The 16,856-nt window shown below is 44.4% G+C and overlaps 1 protein-coding gene across 1 annotated transcript; it reads right to left on the reverse strand.

Moving 5' to 3' along the window:
- Positions 1 to 11,349: 11,349 nt before the first annotated feature.
- Positions 11,350 to 15,814, reverse strand: LOC125091501 (CXXC-type zinc finger protein 1-like). The gene is made up of 9 exons (XM_047715127.1): positions 15,767 to 15,814; positions 15,555 to 15,674; positions 15,254 to 15,438; positions 14,687 to 14,908; positions 14,490 to 14,586; positions 14,119 to 14,168; positions 13,836 to 13,932; positions 12,764 to 12,916; positions 11,350 to 12,687 (listed from the first exon to the last, which is right to left on the reverse strand). Exons 1-9 carry the CDS (start codon positions 15,812 to 15,814, stop codon positions 12,541 to 12,543), a joined length of 1,119 nt encoding a protein of 372 aa, XP_047571083.1. The 3' UTR covers positions 11,350 to 12,540.
- Between the last annotated feature and the right edge of the window lie 1,042 nt (positions 15,815 to 16,856).

Raw genomic sequence — 16,856 nt, forward strand, 5'->3', positions numbered from 1 at the left:
AAAGGAATGCAAACTTATTTATTATTTTTTTATTTTAAAAACTATTGAAATTTTTATTGGGATTGATTTTTTTAATGTTATTTTAGTCACCATACAGTACATCATTAGTTTTTTTTCTAAGGAATATTTTTAAAGATTTTATTTATTTATTTGAGAGAGAGAAAGCATGAGAAGGGGAGGGTCAGAGGGAGAAGCAGACTCCTGTGGAGCAGGGAGCCTGAGGCAGGACTCGATCCTACGACTCCTGGATCATGACCTGAGCCAAAGGCAGTTGCTTAACCAACTGAGCCACCCAGGCACCCACGTCATTAGTTTTTGATGTAGCGTTTCAGATTTATTGTTTGCACACAACACCCAGTGCTCCGTGCAATACGTGCCCTCCTTAATACCCATCACTAGGCTCACCCATCCCCCACCCCCTTCCCCTCTAAAACCCTCACTTTGTTTCCCGGAGTCCACGGTCTTTCATGGTTCATTGTCTTCCCCTCTGATTCTTAAATCTTTTTTAAAATCCTTAGTAAGGGGTGCCTGCGTGGCTCAGTCGGTTGAGCGGGTGACCATCTGCCTTCAGCTCAAGTCATGGCAGGATAGAGTCCTGAATTTGGCTCCCTGCTCAGCAGGGAGCCTGCTTCTCCCTCTCCCTCTGCTTCTTCCTCCTTCTTATGCTTTCTTGTGCTCTCTGTCAAACAAAGAAATAAACAAAATCTTTTAAAAAAATAAATTCTTAAGAATAAGCAATATTTTATTCTTAAATTTTCTAACAGAAAAACGGAGAAACCAGTTCAAGTACTGAAATTATTGATTTTTGCGGAGATAGGCAAACCAGAGTGTTTTCTTTCAGTGGATGTTTTTTAAGTGTGTCAAAAAGAATTAAAAGAAACAGATTAAGAGTGGTAAGGGAAACTATAGGTTGAAAACAAAAAAGAATTTAGCCTTTGTTCACTAATTATTTCAGTAAAGTGAACAACTCTTACTAAAAAGGCATTAAGGTGGCTAGCATAGATAGTGTCTGCTTTTAAAATTCAGAGAAAATAATGCCTTCATAGAGGTGTGGTGAGGTCACGAGTTAATTTTCAGAGTATAGGACTCTTAAATGATCTAGGAATCAAACATACACTTTGAATTGGCACAAAGGAGCAGAGAAAGGCAAGATTAATGGAAGAAGAGTATGAATAATTATTGGATTTGGGAATAAACTGGATTTTTTAAAAAAGATTTTATTTATTTATTTACTTGTCAGAGAGAGAGAGCGAGAGAGAGAAGTTGAGCGCACAAGCAGGCAGAGCGGCAGGCAGAGGTGGAAAGAGAAGCAGGCTCCTTGCTGAGCAAGGAGCCAGATGCAGGACTTGATCTGAGGACCCTGGGATCATGACCTGAGCCGAAGGCAGCGGCTTAACCAACTGAGCCATCCAGGCGTCCCTAAACTGGATTTTTAAAAAAAGATTTTATTTATTTGACAAAGAGATCACAAGTAGGCAGAGGCAGGCAGAGAGAGAGTGGGGGAAGCAGACTCCCCACTAAGCAGAGAGCCCGATGTGGGGCTCGATTCCAGCACCCTGAGATCATGACTTGGGCCGAAGGCAGAGGCTTAACCCACTGAGCCACCCAGGTGCCCCCCCTAAAGTGGATTTTTAAAAAGATTTTGTTTATTTATTTGAGATAGAAATAGAGAGAGAGGGAGAGAGAGGTGGGCAGAGGGAGAGGGAGAAGCAGGCTCTCTGCTGAGCAGGGAGCCCAAGGCAGGGCTGGATCCCAAGACCCTGGGATCAAGACCAGAGCTGAAGGCAGACGCTTAACTGACTGAGCCACCCAGGTGTCCCATAAATTGGACTATTTGAAGAAATGTTTGTTACTAGTAGAATGCAAACTCACATTCATAGCTATTTTTTTTTCCAGACTGATGACTCCATTTATGTGCTGCTTTTAGTCTGTGGGCTCAGAGTGTTAAATATAATTATTTTCAGTGTAGGCATGAACTTTTTACATTGAAGGTTGGTAGTTGTAACTAAATATTGTCCACTCTAGTAAGTTTTTAAATGTAGCAAAAAGTTGGAAAAAGTTCCCGATCCATGCATATGAATTGGTAGGCTTAAGATCCAAAGAATAAAGGAAAAGAGGCTTGGGGATATAAAAAGTACCACACAAGAGCGAAGCAACAGTGAAGTCTGGGGGACAAGACAAAGTTCTGGATTCCTATATTTTAGCCTGACTTTTTTTTTTTTTTTAAGATTTTATTTATTTATTTGACAGAGAGAGATCACAAGTAGATGGAGAGGCAGGCAGAGAGAGAGAGAGAGGGAAGCAGGCTCCCCGCCGAGCAGAGAGCCCGATGCGGGCCTCGATCCCAGGACCCTGAGATCATGACCTGAGCCCAAGGCAGTGGCTTAACCCACTGAGCCACCCAGGCGCCCTTAGCCTGACTTTTTAAAAGAAGAGAACAAAAGTGGATTTTGTGATTCAACAATGATCAGATTCTTATAATTTGGCAGAACTGGATAAAAGAATAATTTATTAATTCTCTTAATTTTAAAGACCTACTATAGTTCCTCTTTTATACAAATCATTGAATTATTAAGTTATTTCCCCTTCTAGGTAACTTGATGTATTACTTAGGGTAAAGCTAAGCCTTAGTTTAAATCTAACCTCTCCTATATATTACCCATGTTATCTCGGGAGAATTATTTACTCATTTTGAGCTTTAGTTTCTTCTAAAGATGTGTATAACAGGGTCTAACATAGATGACTTCTGTGAGGATTAAATGAGTTTCAAGGTATGTATGTATGTGCGTATGTACATATGCATCACCTAGAACAGTACCTGGCATGTGCTAAGTGCTGTATAAGTACACACGATATGGCAAGAACCATACGAGTGTTTCCTATGACCATCATCATCATCATCTGATGTCCTTCTGTCCAACCTGGATCAGTTCCACTTAGCTCATCTGTATTTGGTGAATTATTCTATGTTTCAATCTCATGTTCTTTTTCTTTTTTTAGGAGGGACACGTCGGATTAAAACCCTATAACAGAGAATTTTCATAAAAGCTTATTTCACAATGAGATAGTGGACGAATTCCAGAGGAACCATCCATTGTTTCCATGATTAATAAAAACTGTAGTAAGATGATAACCAGACAGAGAAATATAAAGAAAACTAAAATAGACTTTGAGTCATGTGTCTTTCATCAATAAGAACATATTGAATAAGAAGAGAGACTATGAATCTAAGTCCTTGGAAAAATAAGTCATATGAGCCCACACTTGATTCATAAAATTTTACTCAGTTTTTCCTGTACTAACTGTGCTAATTCTCATACAGTTACAAAATTCTGTGAACCTAATCAATGTGGTAAAGTACTCAGCCATAAGCAAGAACATGTTCCTCTTCCAAACTTTTTTATTGGGAAGATGGCCTATGTATGCACTAAATGTGGGACATCTTCACTCAGAAGTCACACTTCTTTGTACAACAGATTATTCACTCTTGGAAAAAACCCTGTGAATGCAATGAATGTGAGAGAGCTTTCACCCATCAGTCAAAACTCAGGTGGCCTTGGCGAACTCATGCAGGCGAGAAGACCTATATATACACTGAAGGTAGGCAGGCTCTTATCCTAAAGACACACTTGATTGCACATCAAAGAACTCATAGTGGGGAGAAACCTTATGAATGTAGTGACTGTGTGAAATCTTTCACTTCCAAATCACAACTCCATGAACATAGGAAAACTCACACAGGAGGAAAACCCTATGGAAGCACAAAATGTGGGAAGTTCTTCTCCAAAAGATCAAATCTCCTTGCACACCAGAATACTCATACTGGAGAGAGAGGTTATGTTTGTCCTGAGTGCCAAAAGGCCTTCACTTACAAGTAAGTCTTGATTACACATCAGAGAATCCATACTGGTAGAAAAACCTTCAGAAGGCAGTCACTGCGGAAAAAATCTTTACCCAGAATTCTCTCCTCAATGTACCTCGGAATTTTCTTACTGGAGAGAAACCCTGTGGATGTACTGAACGCGGAAAGGCCTTCGGCCAAAGGTCAAAGTTAATTATACATCAGAAAGGTCAAATTAGAAACTCTCTGAGTGCCATGGTTGTGGGAATCCTTTCACTTTCAAGTCACAGCTCCATGAGCATCAACAAAGTCATACACAAGAGAGACCCTACATACACAATAAATGTGGGAAGGCTTTCACCAAAAAAATCGAATCTCCTTGCACACCAGAAAATTCATACTGGAGAGAAATCCCATACATGTCATGAATGTGGGAAGACTTTCACATAGAAGTCAGTTTTGATTACACATCAGAGAATTCATACCGGGGTGAAACCTTATGAATGTGGTGACTGTGGGAAATCTTTCATAAGTAAATTCCAGCTCCAACAACACCAGCTAATTCACACAGGAGAAAAACCCTGTGTATGTACTGGGTGTGATAAGGCCTTCACCAAGACCTCAAGTTCGAATAAGTACCAGAGTACTCATCCTCAAACTAACCGTTAAAAATGCAACAACTGTAAAAAATAAAAAAATTTTTAAAAATGCAACAACTGTGGGAAAGGCTGCATCCAGAAATCAGCCTTTGGGATGCCTCAAAGTATTCCCATAGAAAGGCAAATCTGTTTCTTCAGTCTGAGAAAACCTTCTCAGGGAGGTCAGATCTAAATGTGTGTTACAAAATTCCTGAAGCAGAAAAACCACATGAGGCTGTTCATGAGAGAAGCTGAGGAGAAAATTTCTAAGAATGCACCAGAGCAGCAATTTGCCTCTTTGCCCATCCTCGTTAAATGGAGTAGACACTGTTGGGGCCTCACCCAGACCTTCTTTACTAGCTGGAGCACACATCCCCATCTGTTGCGAGCACTGCAACGAACAGCTTACACCTGTGACTTTCTCCAGAGAATTGCTCTTGGCTGACCATAGTGCCAACGCGCCTTGAGATGCCTAGAAAGTTACACCCTCTTAGGGAGTAGCCAACGATTGACTTACTCAGGAATATGAGAGCCCTGTTCCTGCTTCCAAGTAGGGCAACTTTGTGGTGCGGTTCATGGGGCAGACACTCCTCTCCTTCCCCATCCACCTTTCCCATGTGCCAAGACAAGGCTAGACTTTTCACAAAACTACACCCTTGCATGGACTCCTCCTTCCCCATCCTTCTTCTATTCCTGTTCACATTTCACCTAAGGATGACACGGAACAAATAATGACCACCCAGATGCCATTCTTTGTGTGTACGTATATAAGGAAACCTAACCTAAGATAGTATCGTAGAATTCATGGAAATAGACAGAAAAAAAAAAAAACTGTTTAAGTTGGATGCTTTAGGAAAAGACTTCCCATTAAAAAAGCATGGTAATATAAGTTGATACCAACTGATCCAACTATCCTTTTAAAAATAATCCTTTTTTCACAGATCTGTACCCCTGGGGCTAAAAATACATTATATGTTTATTAAAAAATTATTTTAAAAATTAAAATATTCCTTTTTTTAAAAAAAATCTGGCCCTTCCACTGCAAGAGCTGAGTAGATTCCTAGAGGCTCTCTGGTTTGGTGGAGAGGATCTGTGAGACATACTCTCAGTCTCTTAAGGGAGCCCTTTGTGCGACTGGATATTCCGACATTTCATCTTTCTAAGGTTTTAGTAAAAGTGTGTTCAGTTACAACCTCAGCCTTTTTTACTGACCATCCTTCTTGGACAGTGACTCTCTTAATTTTAGTGTCTGTTGCCATCCAGATAGGCTGAGAATTTTTTTCTCTTCTAAGATTAGATCTTAATTTTGCTTCAAATTACAACAACAGTATTAGGTGACATTTTCCAAGGAGAATTTACTCAGAGATGAAAGATTTCTTTTTTTTTAAAGATTTTATTTATTTATTTGACAGACAGAGATCACAAGCTGGCAGAGAGGCAGACAGAGAGAGAGGAGGAAGCAGGTTCCCTGCTGAGCAGAGAGCCCGACGTGGGACTCGATCCCAGGACCCTGAGATCATGACCTGAGCCAAGGGCAGCGGCTTAACCCACTGAGCCACCCAGGCGCCCCGAAAGATTTCTTTATCAAAAGTTTCCCTTGTCTTTGTCATATACATACATATTTCAATATTCAAATAACACTTAACACATTATTTTTTTGTCTTACAATGTTCAATTTTATTCAACATTATTTTCTGATTGACCCAAGCTTTTGTAATTATTATAGTTGCATAAAATGTAGAAGTCGATTGAATGATCAACAGTGATATATTATTAATGGGACAGTGGCCTATTTTTATCCAATACAGTGTTTCCTGATTTGTCAAGGTGAATACAAATGTACTTCAGTTGCTCAAGAGAAATTCTTACTGCATGTATATATGCAAGTACAAATTTGTTTTTTTTAAAGATTTATTTATCTGAAAAGAGAGAGTGGGGCAGGGGCAGAGAGAGAAGGAGAAAGAGAATCTCGAGGAGGCTCCCCGCTCAGCAGAGAGCCTGATGCCCAACGCAGGATTCAATCTAATGACCCCAAGATCATGACCTGAGCCAAAATCAAGAGTCAGACACTTAACAGACTGAGGCACCCACATGCCCCATAAGTTAAATGAATATACTAAACATTCTTGCACATAAACACCAGAGCACATACCTAGAAGAAATATCAGGAAGCAAATAAATCAAAATGTTAATAGAATTTATATTTAGAGGATAGAGGTTAGAGGTCATTTTAACTTTTCTTCTTTCTGCTGATTTATAGTATATAAACTTCTGTCATGAATATAATCATTTGTGTAATAAACATAACTAAAATAACGGCAGTTTTAGAATATATATAGTCTTACTGACCACGTCACCACGTGCCTGTCCCAGAGGTGACAGCATCCACAGGAAGTCCTGAAGCAGGGAGCTGTCGGGCAGCGTCTGACTCTTTCATCTCCTTCTCGTTTACAGATTCTCAAGGGGAAATTCAGTGTGAGATTTGGTCTTGGCTGTGGTGTGGTGAGGGTGGAGGACACATTCAGGAGACCTGGTTCCAGTCCAGTGTTGTCACTCACCATCGGGGAGGCCCGGGAAAGTCAGGTTTTTTTCTCAGGACATTTCATTATCTTTGAAAGGAGGACAAACCAGAAGGGCCCTAGAGACTCTTATCACCCTATTCCCCTGCTACCCTTTCAGTTCCAAAGAAAAAGGATTTTTTTCTGCCCTAGATCAGGATAGAGGAGAAATCAGCAAATTCCCAGAGATGGCAGAGTGGGGGCCAGAGGAGGCTCTGGTGGGGATTGGGTGAGCACCTGCAGGGAGTCAATGGACAGTTCAGGGCCTGTGGTGGGGGTTGGGAGTAAAGTCGTATCTCCCCACCTAGGGCTGCCATCCACATGGAACTATCCAGCAGATACCCTGCAGGGAGCCATCCCCTTACTCCAGCAGGCATGGAGCTGACCCTCCCAACCCACCTATCTTCCATCAGTTGCATCACGTTTTCCACTGAAACACACAAGGCTTTGGATGTGGGATATCAGCCACACGGGGCTCACTCTCAGCAGGAGGATGGTGAGCTGTCCCAGGGACAGCAAGTCCAGAATCTGCCACTTCTGCAACTCACCTGCCACTGCCCTATGGGCCCAGTGACCGATACGAAGTATTTCATTCCATTTTCACTGCAGCCTTGTCTGCTAGAGGACAATGATTATCATTAGGCCCATTAGGCCCATTGGGCAGTAGAAGCAGCTCAAGTGCAGTAGTGCTAGGTCATCTGCCCCAAGGTCACACTGCTAGCAAATGGAAGGATGGGGAAATATTTAAGCCAAGGCCTGTTGACTCCAATGTGCCCACACCCTGTGATACTGAATCCTATACAGGGTCAGTTTTCGATCTACAATACTTGTTTTCTATTGCCCTCAAAGCACTCAGGCTGCAGAGTGACCACATCTCATATGCATAAACTGAGCTTTTGCATTTTCCGGTGCACATCCAGGGCAATCTACATGGCCCTTCCTCATCTGACAGAGATGAACACTCAAACTCACTCCCCCACCATCCCCTTCTTGGACACTGGAGACCAGGCATGGATCCGGTCCCCCAGGGACTGACCATCTCAGGACCATTGACCTTTGGTCACCTCGGGTCCCAATCCCTGGGACCATGCCCTTGATTCCTCTTGCTGCCAATCATTTACAGACCAGCAGAAGCCACCCGTGGCTGGACTACAGGGACTGCCGGAGGACACTTTCCAAATTCCCTGTTACTGGCATGTCCCAGGATCCTCATATCATTAACCCAGGGATGGCAAATTACTACATCCAAGAGACGACCCTTATCTGCTTTCCACAGGAACTTTGAATAATGCCCAACACAGGCACACCTGTGCCACACCCCCATCAGGTTTCCAATCATTGGTCTTCCCATTATGTGTCCCATAAGCCACATTTAGAGGAAAGTGTATAGCCTCAAATCCATATATATATATATATATATATATATATATACACACACACACACAGCCAATCACTGACCTACACAGTTTCTAAAACTGACTTAACGGAGAGGTCAAACACTGACCATTCCTGAAGGATGGTATGGTTCCCACTCCAGAAATCAACTTGGTGTCGTTCACAAAATCCCTGACCCTCTGGGCCTGATAATATGGCTCCACATCCCCACAGACATAGTGACCTAAGACAACACGCGCTTAATATTTCATAGCTTTGGTGGGTTAGGAATCTGAGCACAGCTTAGCTTGGTCCTGTTTCAGGTTCTTTCGTGTGGCTACAAATGAGGTGTAAGCCAGGCTTAGGGACTCAGCTAAAGGCTCAAATGGGGAAGGATCAGCTTCCAAGCTCATTTATGTGGTTCATTTGGGATGTTGGACTAAGAGCCTCAGTTTCTTACTGATGGTTGGAGGCCACCTTCAGTTCTGTGCTACACAGCACTTTCCAACATGTCAAGTTGCTTCAAAGCAGCCAACAAGGAAGAACACCTGTTAGCAAGACAAAAGCCACCATTTCTTGTAATCTCATCACAAAGTTGGTATGTTCTCGTATCTTCTAACTTGTTGGTTAGAAGCAAGTTACTTAAATGAAGGGGATTACACAGGTCATGAATCTCAGGAAGCATGAATCATTGGAGGCCACCTTGGAAGCTACTTCCCATAGACCATGAAGAAATAAGGACCCCAATACAGAGATCCTATACACCTTCCCAAAATACCATTCCTTAATGCAAAAGAATGACAGTTTTAGACATGAATATTTAAGAGTACTCCACAGACTTATTTTATTTGAGGAAAACACTAAAGGAAGTATTCTAAATAAATGAATATTAAATCAAGAGATAGATCTCAAAATAGGAGAACGAAAAATTGGTTAGCGATGACATTTGTAAAGTACACACCCTTGGGTATACATTCATATAGCTATAGTTAAATTATGATAATATGGCTGGGGATTTTGAATTAAAGTACATAAACAATGAATTCTGGAACACTAAAAATAAAGAAAGAAAATAAAATTTAAAAAATAAAATAAAATGTTAAGTAAGTTTTCTTGAAGCAGAATTGACTTAGCTTCAGAAAAATATGGTTTTTCGATCTGAGAATTTTGAAGGGGTGGGGGGTGGGAGGTTGGGGGCACCAGGTGGTGGGTATTGTAGAGGGCACGGATTGCATGGAGCACTGGGTGTGGTGCAAAAATAATGAATACTGTTATGCTGAAAAAATAAAAAAATTTAAAAAAAAAGAAAAGAAAAATATGGTTTTCAAATAAGCAACTTAAATTTCTGTAGAAAAATCCAGAAGCGATATTCTTCATCTTGCTGAGACAAACATGGAGGATAGAACAATTTCCTTTACAAAGAAAGGTTTAATTATATTCTGATCATTTAACAGAGAAAACAAATTAAGTCATGTCTGTTAGAAGTAAAAATGTATATAATGAACAATTAGTAAGAAAAAAATTTCCAAACTAATGAGGTAAGGGGGAGGGACAAAAATGAACTGAAACTTCATTGAGCTATTAGGAAGAAGAAAAGGATAAAAGTTGTATTTAGGAAATAGTAAAATCAATAAAAAGCATAATACAAAAAAGATAAAATTATCATAATTATATAAATTTAAATGGACTGAATCTCAAGACACAAATGTAGGATTAGGGCAAAAAACATATACAGTTAGAAGAAGCTTATCTTAAAGATAAAAACACAAAATAAAGATTTAGGCAAAGATACACAAGGTGAGTGGCAACAAAGAAAAGCATCAGTGGTGATGTACTTACCAAAATAAACTCAAAGTCAAAAACACTCAAACAAGGAAACAAACCAAAGAGGAAACAGACAAACAAAAAAGACAAACAGGGAAAATACATAATGTCTTTGTGCAAAATGCCCCAAGATAGACACTTTAGGATGCCCCGCTCCCACCCCCCCCAAAAAAAACCAAACCCACAGAACCACAAGGAGAAAGTTATTTAAAAATATGATTGCATTTATCCTATCTTTTTTGTTTTTATTTTTTATTATGTTCAATTAGCCGACATACAATACTTCACTATTTTTTTAATTTACTTCACTAGTTTTTGATGTTGTGTTCAACAATTCATTAGCTGCGTGTATTCTATATTTTTTGTAATGTAGTGAGTAATGGTTACCATTTCAGATTCTGATCATAGTAAAATCCTAATTACAAAAAAAGGAAGAAGAAAATAATCAAACCAGTTAGAAACTAAGAAACTCTCCTCTATGACTAGGATGAAAGTGAGAAATCAATTCCGAAATCGCACCTTTCATACCAGAGTTTAGAGGAAACCACATTTAGAGGAAAGTGTATAGCCTCAAATCCATACACACACACACACACACATAAAGACTGGAAAAAAAACTGAGTTAAGAATTTGGCTCAAGAGATCAGAAAAAGAACAGAAAAATTCAGTCAATATGTGAAAATGAAACACCAAACACGAAATCAAGAAGTAGCAATTAATTAAAATGAAAGTTGAAATAAACAAGATAAATATAAAGTTAAGCAATATAAGTAAATTAAAAAGCTAGTCCCTTCAAAGGATTAATTATATGGATTAGTCCTGGAAAATCTGATCAAATTAAAAGAAGTACAATATTATTAATAAAAAAAAAAGACATCAGGGCGCCTGGGTGGCTCAGTGGGTTAAAACCTCTGCCTTCGGCTCAGGTCATGATCCCAGGGTCCTGGGATCGAGCCCCACATCGGGCTCTCTGCTCAGCAGGGAGCCTGCTTCCTCCTCTCTCTCTGCCTGCCTCTCTGCCTACTTGTGATCTCTGTCAAATAAATAAATAAAATCTTAAAAAAAAAAAGACATCGTATCAGGTAGGAGGCAGTATCACCTAAGTATGGTGGAATAGGAGACGTAAGCCTAGATCAGCATACCTAACCATTTAGGTAAAATGTGTGAGTCCCTGGGAAAAAAGTAATTACGAAAATTCATGGAAAAATCTTCAAGGGACCAGGGAGTAGAGAAAAAATAGAAGTGTTCAAGTCTCTTGTTTCAAACATACCAGTCGTCACAAGCAGCATTACCAGACACACTTCCACTGACACAGGAGGGCTGGCTGGGACTGCCAAAAAGCAGGTATGGCAGAGGTGCTTCTGGCAACCCTATAGGTGTGAAATGTTCATGACCCCATGAGGCTTCAACGCACAGAGCGGGCTGGAAAGGACAGACCCAGAGCAGTGTGGTAGGGGGCGGGGGGAGGAGAAGATGGGCGTGGGTGGGGGTGGGAGATGGACAGAACGGGACTGGACTGGCAGGGACCAAGGCTGACAGAAAGAACTGGGACTTCATGGGATGGCAAGGGGTGGAACAAGATGAGCAGGGGCAGGGATGTGACTCAGTGTCCCACAGTGGAATTATCAGAGAGGACTATCCCAAACTTGTCCATCTCCCATCCTAGTTTTCTAACACCTCTGGCCCAGGGAATGGAAAAAATGGGACAGGAGTCGATGAATTGACTGTGCACTAATCAGGTGCCAACGACATATCAGACGGCCTGGGAAGAGGGACTGCAGGGAACAAGGATCGCTGGCCTCTCCTCTGTAAGGTCATGGCTCCCCTGACAGAAGGCGGCTCACCAAGTCCCAAGTGGCCATCACTTCATAGCCTCTTCTGCATATGCCCAGGAGCCACCCCCCCAGTACAGTTACACTATTACCCACCACCATCAGAGGTTTGAAATTGGGTCTGTGGCCAGACGGGTGTGGGGGGATATTAATAGTCCTTGTTCTTACAAAGTTTGTTAATGAAACTCTGGAAGGTGGGGGATGCGGGCAGGGCAGATCTCCTGAGTCTGCCAAGGTTCAGGTAAGAAAGAGACAGGCGGTTGGAGGAATGGATGGAAACAAGGGAATTCTGAGGCCCCCTTCCCATGGAGGAGTAAACAGATGCAGGAGACCGAATGGTGAAGCGAGAAGCACAGGGAAGCTCGAAGATGACCTAAGAAAAAAAAGGGGTGATAGGAACAAGGATGGGAAGAATTCATTGAATGTCTCCCTTTGCAGAGGATGTTGGGTACAGGATCTCAGTCAAGCAGGGCTCAGCTGTCTACTTTGGAGCGCAGGTCAGTGGTGAGTGGGTCATGCTGGATTGTCTGGTGAAGCATCAGAGCCAGCAGCCCTGCCCGGTTCGTCATAGCTGTGCGCACCTTGTGCTCCTGTTCAACTAGCTCTTCCAGCTTGTGCAACTGTGGGAGGTGAGCATGTGAGGGGGACTCCAGTATACGATCCCACCCTTCAGCCCCGGTCAGCACTGCAGCCTACCGCACGAATGCGCTCTAGGTCCACCTCGGCGCGCCGCAGCTTCTCCCAGCAGTAGTGGAGGTTGCACAAGCGTTTGGGGAGGCAACAGAAATTACCAGTGACCTCAAAGACATTGTGCACTAGCGGGCAACCGCACACCTCATCATCAGATATCTGCGAGGAAGAATGAAGGATGACGTGGTATGGAGGAGTGTAGAAATCCGGAGTGCTCTGGCAGGCACTGTGAGAGGAACGGAGGAGGGAGGGCAGTCTGGCAGGAAGAAGAAAAATGAGGAGTGACCTGACAGTGGCGGGGTGGTCGGGTGGAGAAGTTCTGGAATCAGGTAGAGAAGAGGAGGTAAAAGGGGAATGACCTTGCATGGAGGATGAAGGAAGAAGTTAAACAAGCAGAAATGGAGGCATGGAGGTGATCGGGCAGGAAAGACAGAAGAACAGGAAGAGATCAGACAGGAAAGGAAGGACGGAGGGGAAGTCTGACAGCAGGAGGTGAAAGAGGGTTGGTAAAGCATGGAAGAAATGAGGCATGAGACAGGGAAGGTGGGAAGAATGGAGGCTAGGGAAACAGGGAGGAAGAAAGGATTTAGGAGATAACAAGCAGGGAGAAGATGACTGTGAGGCGGGCAGAACAAGAATGGAGGCAAGTCTGAAAGTAAGGAAGAGAGGGAAGTCATGCGGGGAGGGAGGGAGTAATGTGGGGCAGTCGGGCAAGGGGTGGGAAAGGAATGTATGATGGGCAAGCAAGTGGAAGAGAGGAAGGGGGAATGCTTATGCAGCGAGGAGCAGAGGAAAGGGAGATGGTCAGGCAGGGAGGGAGAGGGAAATGGAGGGGGTTAAGTCAGGCAGAGAGGAAGCAGGAATGGAAGGTAGTCAGCCAGTAAGGAGGGGGAATGTGGGGTGGTCAGGAAGGGAGAAGGGGACACATGAGGGTCTGTCAGAAGTTATGAAGGCAGTCAGGCAGAGGGAAGAAAGAAAAAGGAGGCTGTCAAGCAGAGAGGAAGAGAAGAACATGGTGGTCGGGCTGGCAGCAGGGGACGGGTGAAGAAGGATGGTGAGGTAAGGAAGAAAGAGTCACCTTGTTATCTCTTGAGTGCTCAGGGCACAGCACCTGGAGCCTTTTACAGTACCTCTTACTCTTTGGGTTGTAAACATCACAGAAGAGCCTTGTGGCCCTGAGGGAGGTTGAAAGTGAAGTGCTAAGGGTCAGAAAAGGGGGTCCCACTCTGAACCCCTGTCCATGCTTTGGCCCTAAACCCCCCATATCCTGCCCCTAATCCACCCACCTCTGCCTCTGAGCCCACTCTGCTCCTGACCCTGTCCACATCATGCCTTTCACCTTGACTAACACCCACACTCACCCTTCAATGCAAGTGGGATACATGGACCCGAAGGACGTCTTGCACTCATACTGGGAAGAAAAGGGTACAAATGGAAGGAACTGTGCATGCACACAGCATGCCCTCCCATGACAAAGCCCCAAATAACACATTTGTCCCTGTGGCTTCTATGCGCCTGCCTGCCCAGGCGATGTCACCCCTCACCATTGGCTGCTGCTCCAATCTTGGCCCTCCTACTAAGGATGAAGAGAAGCACAAACGGGTAGAACCATGGGTGTGTGTTGCCTTCCTTTCTACAACAGACACCCAGGCACCAAACCTACCCTCCTTCCCACGGATTCCACCCAGCCAAAAACACCTTTGCCCCATCTGCCCCCAGCCAATCCCCCAACCTTGGCAAAACAGCGTTCCATGTGGCGCAGGGCAACATGCATGCTGACTGACTCCCCGCAGGAGACACAGAAGATCTGCAGGTTTACGCTGTTCCTGCTACTTTTGTCGGTCTGCACAGGACAGTGGAAGGGCCAGTGAAGCAGTACAGTGGGGAGGGGTAGGGCAAGATTTCAAATACCTTTCTGCTGCATTCTACTCATTCCCATTCACCTCCTCATCGCTGCACACAGCCTGCTGCTTGCCACGCAGAATTATGGCCTCAAGTTCATGGAAATGGCACTCTATGTCCTTCAGGCGGGTGTGAATGTCCTGCTGCTCACGGTGGATGCGCTCCAGCATTTTTTTGCCTTGCTCCTCAGCAATGCAGGGACTCTTCTGCCACTGCTGGATGCGCTGGGGCAGAATCCTATAGATGCGGCTGGAAAGGGAGACAGCAAGAAATGGAATGGGCCATCACAAGAAGAGACAGATAGATGGGTGCCTGAATGGTGAGCGTATAGAATAATGAACAGTAGACAAATGAATGCTGGGGAATGGGGGATTGAATGGGGGATGGATAGACGGGTGAATGACCACAAGGATGGATGAATGGGTTGCTGGATAGAATGTGTATAGGGGTGTTTGGTGGGTGGCTGGCTGTAAGGTGGATGGATGGGTGGGTGAGTGGCTCAGTGATGGGAGGACACATGGGTAGAGGAATCAATAGACTTTCGGATGGCATAGATTATGCCCTATTTACATGCTGCTGCTTAACTTCACTCACTCAGCTGCTAGTTTCATGCCACAGTCGTCCGAGCAGTACTTGGAGCCTGGCCGGGTGGGGTACACACAGCCAGGTCCCAGGCACTGTCGCAGCAAGCCTAGCTCCTTGGCATCTGTCTTCTCTGTGTGTTTCCACTTTTCCGTGAGCTTTTGCTTCTGCTTCTGCTTCTGCTTCTGCTTCTCTTTCTGTGGGACAAGAGCAGTCAAGGCAGGGAGAGGAGAGTTGATGTCAGCTTCCTAACCTTGTACCCCTGCCCTGTATTCTATTCCTGACCCCTGTCTTCCTGCACCCCCCATTCCACCATTTCTGTCACCTTCCACTCCACCTTTATCTTCAAATTCTCCATTTTCTTCACATTCACTGCTGGTTTCTGCAGCGCACACTCCAGGAATGGGAACTCCTCAGTGTCACTCATCCAGGGCTGTAAGCCAGGAAAATGCCGGCAGGTCTTCCCAAACTGTTTTTTAAATGATGTTGGGGACACTCCCTGCCTTTGTTCTCCTCATTGCTCACCCTCTCTGCCTTTGCTGTCCACTTCTTTCCACCCAGGGTCCCTGACATACTGTCATCAGGTTTTGTCAAAATTCCCCTATGCAAAAGCCCCGGCATAGTTTTCAGTCCTGAGGCAGGTCCTTTTCAGACAACATCTGGGGTGTGTCTATTAGCTGAGAGGCTCCCTTCACTGCCAATGGCACTGCCAGCATCTGGGATGGCCTGGACTTCGGCAGTCCACAGTAGACAGCTATGACTGAATGGGCAGTGGCCAGTGTGACCATGGCAAGTTCTCTGAGGGTATGACGGGCAAGAGCTGAAGGGAAAACCCTTGCACCAGCTCCACTCCCCCATCCTCCCTGTGTCCTGGACTTACCAGACACCAGGGGTTACAAGCAGGGCACATGTGATGGTGGGAGGAGGGCTCTGGTTTGGCGCTAAATGAGTGGGAACAGACTTAACCTGTTCTAACACTCTTAGTCCCACCTTCTGACTAACATGGCCAGGTCCCACTGCACCTGCCTGGGACTGACTGGCACCACTTGGCCCTGCTTGCCCACTTTATCCAGACACACTTGGGTGGTCCATCTCAACACACTTGGGCCACCTGAATGCATAAGACCCTGCCTATCTGCTCAAAAAAGCTAGCCTACACTCCCTTACACTTGGTCAGCTCAGCCTGCCCCACCCTTCGGGACACACTTGCTACGTGGCTCACCTTGCACCACGGACCCAAACAAACCAACTCTGCCACCCAAACATGCATGACCCCACCCCCTCAGAATGCTCTGCCCACCCGTCTGCCCCCCCCTTGTCCACCTAGTCTCTCTAGGAAGTGGCTGCCAGACTTCTGCCTTGGACACGTTCTGCTTCACCTTACACTCCCAGTGTGGTGGGTCCCATATACTGCACCAAGGCATACCTAGCCCTGCCCCGTGCAAGGCCCTGTCCTCTTCCCAGACTCTCTCAGCCTTGTACGCTTCTCTCCACTTCCGGTACATATCCAGTTCTGCTTTAGCTCCCATGTGCTAAGCCATGCCAAGCCCTACCCCCCACTCCCCACATGCACATGCTAGGTCATGCCCTGTCTGCCCTGATTCATCTAGAATAA

Source organism: Lutra lutra, chromosome X (assembly GCF_902655055.1).
Source record: "Lutra lutra chromosome X, mLutLut1.2, whole genome shotgun sequence".
NCBI lineage: Eukaryota > Metazoa > Chordata > Mammalia > Carnivora > Mustelidae > Lutra > Lutra lutra.

What these genes read in the sequence shown, in the direction of transcription:
- LOC125091501 (XM_047715127.1), bottom strand. Translation starts at nt 15,814, where the DNA reads ATGTCAGGGACCCTGGGTGGAAAGAAGTGGACAGCAAAGGCAGAGAGG. An exon ending in GGACAGCAAAGGCAGAGAGG is followed by an intron (nt 15,675 to 15,766) that starts GTGAGCAATGAG and finishes CCTGGCTTACAG; the next exon opens with CCCTGGATGAGTGACACTGA. An exon ending in AGCACTCAAGAGATAACAAG is followed by an intron (nt 12,917 to 13,835) that starts GTGACTCTTTCT and finishes TCTTCCTCGCAG; the next exon opens with ATATCTGATGATGAGGTGTG.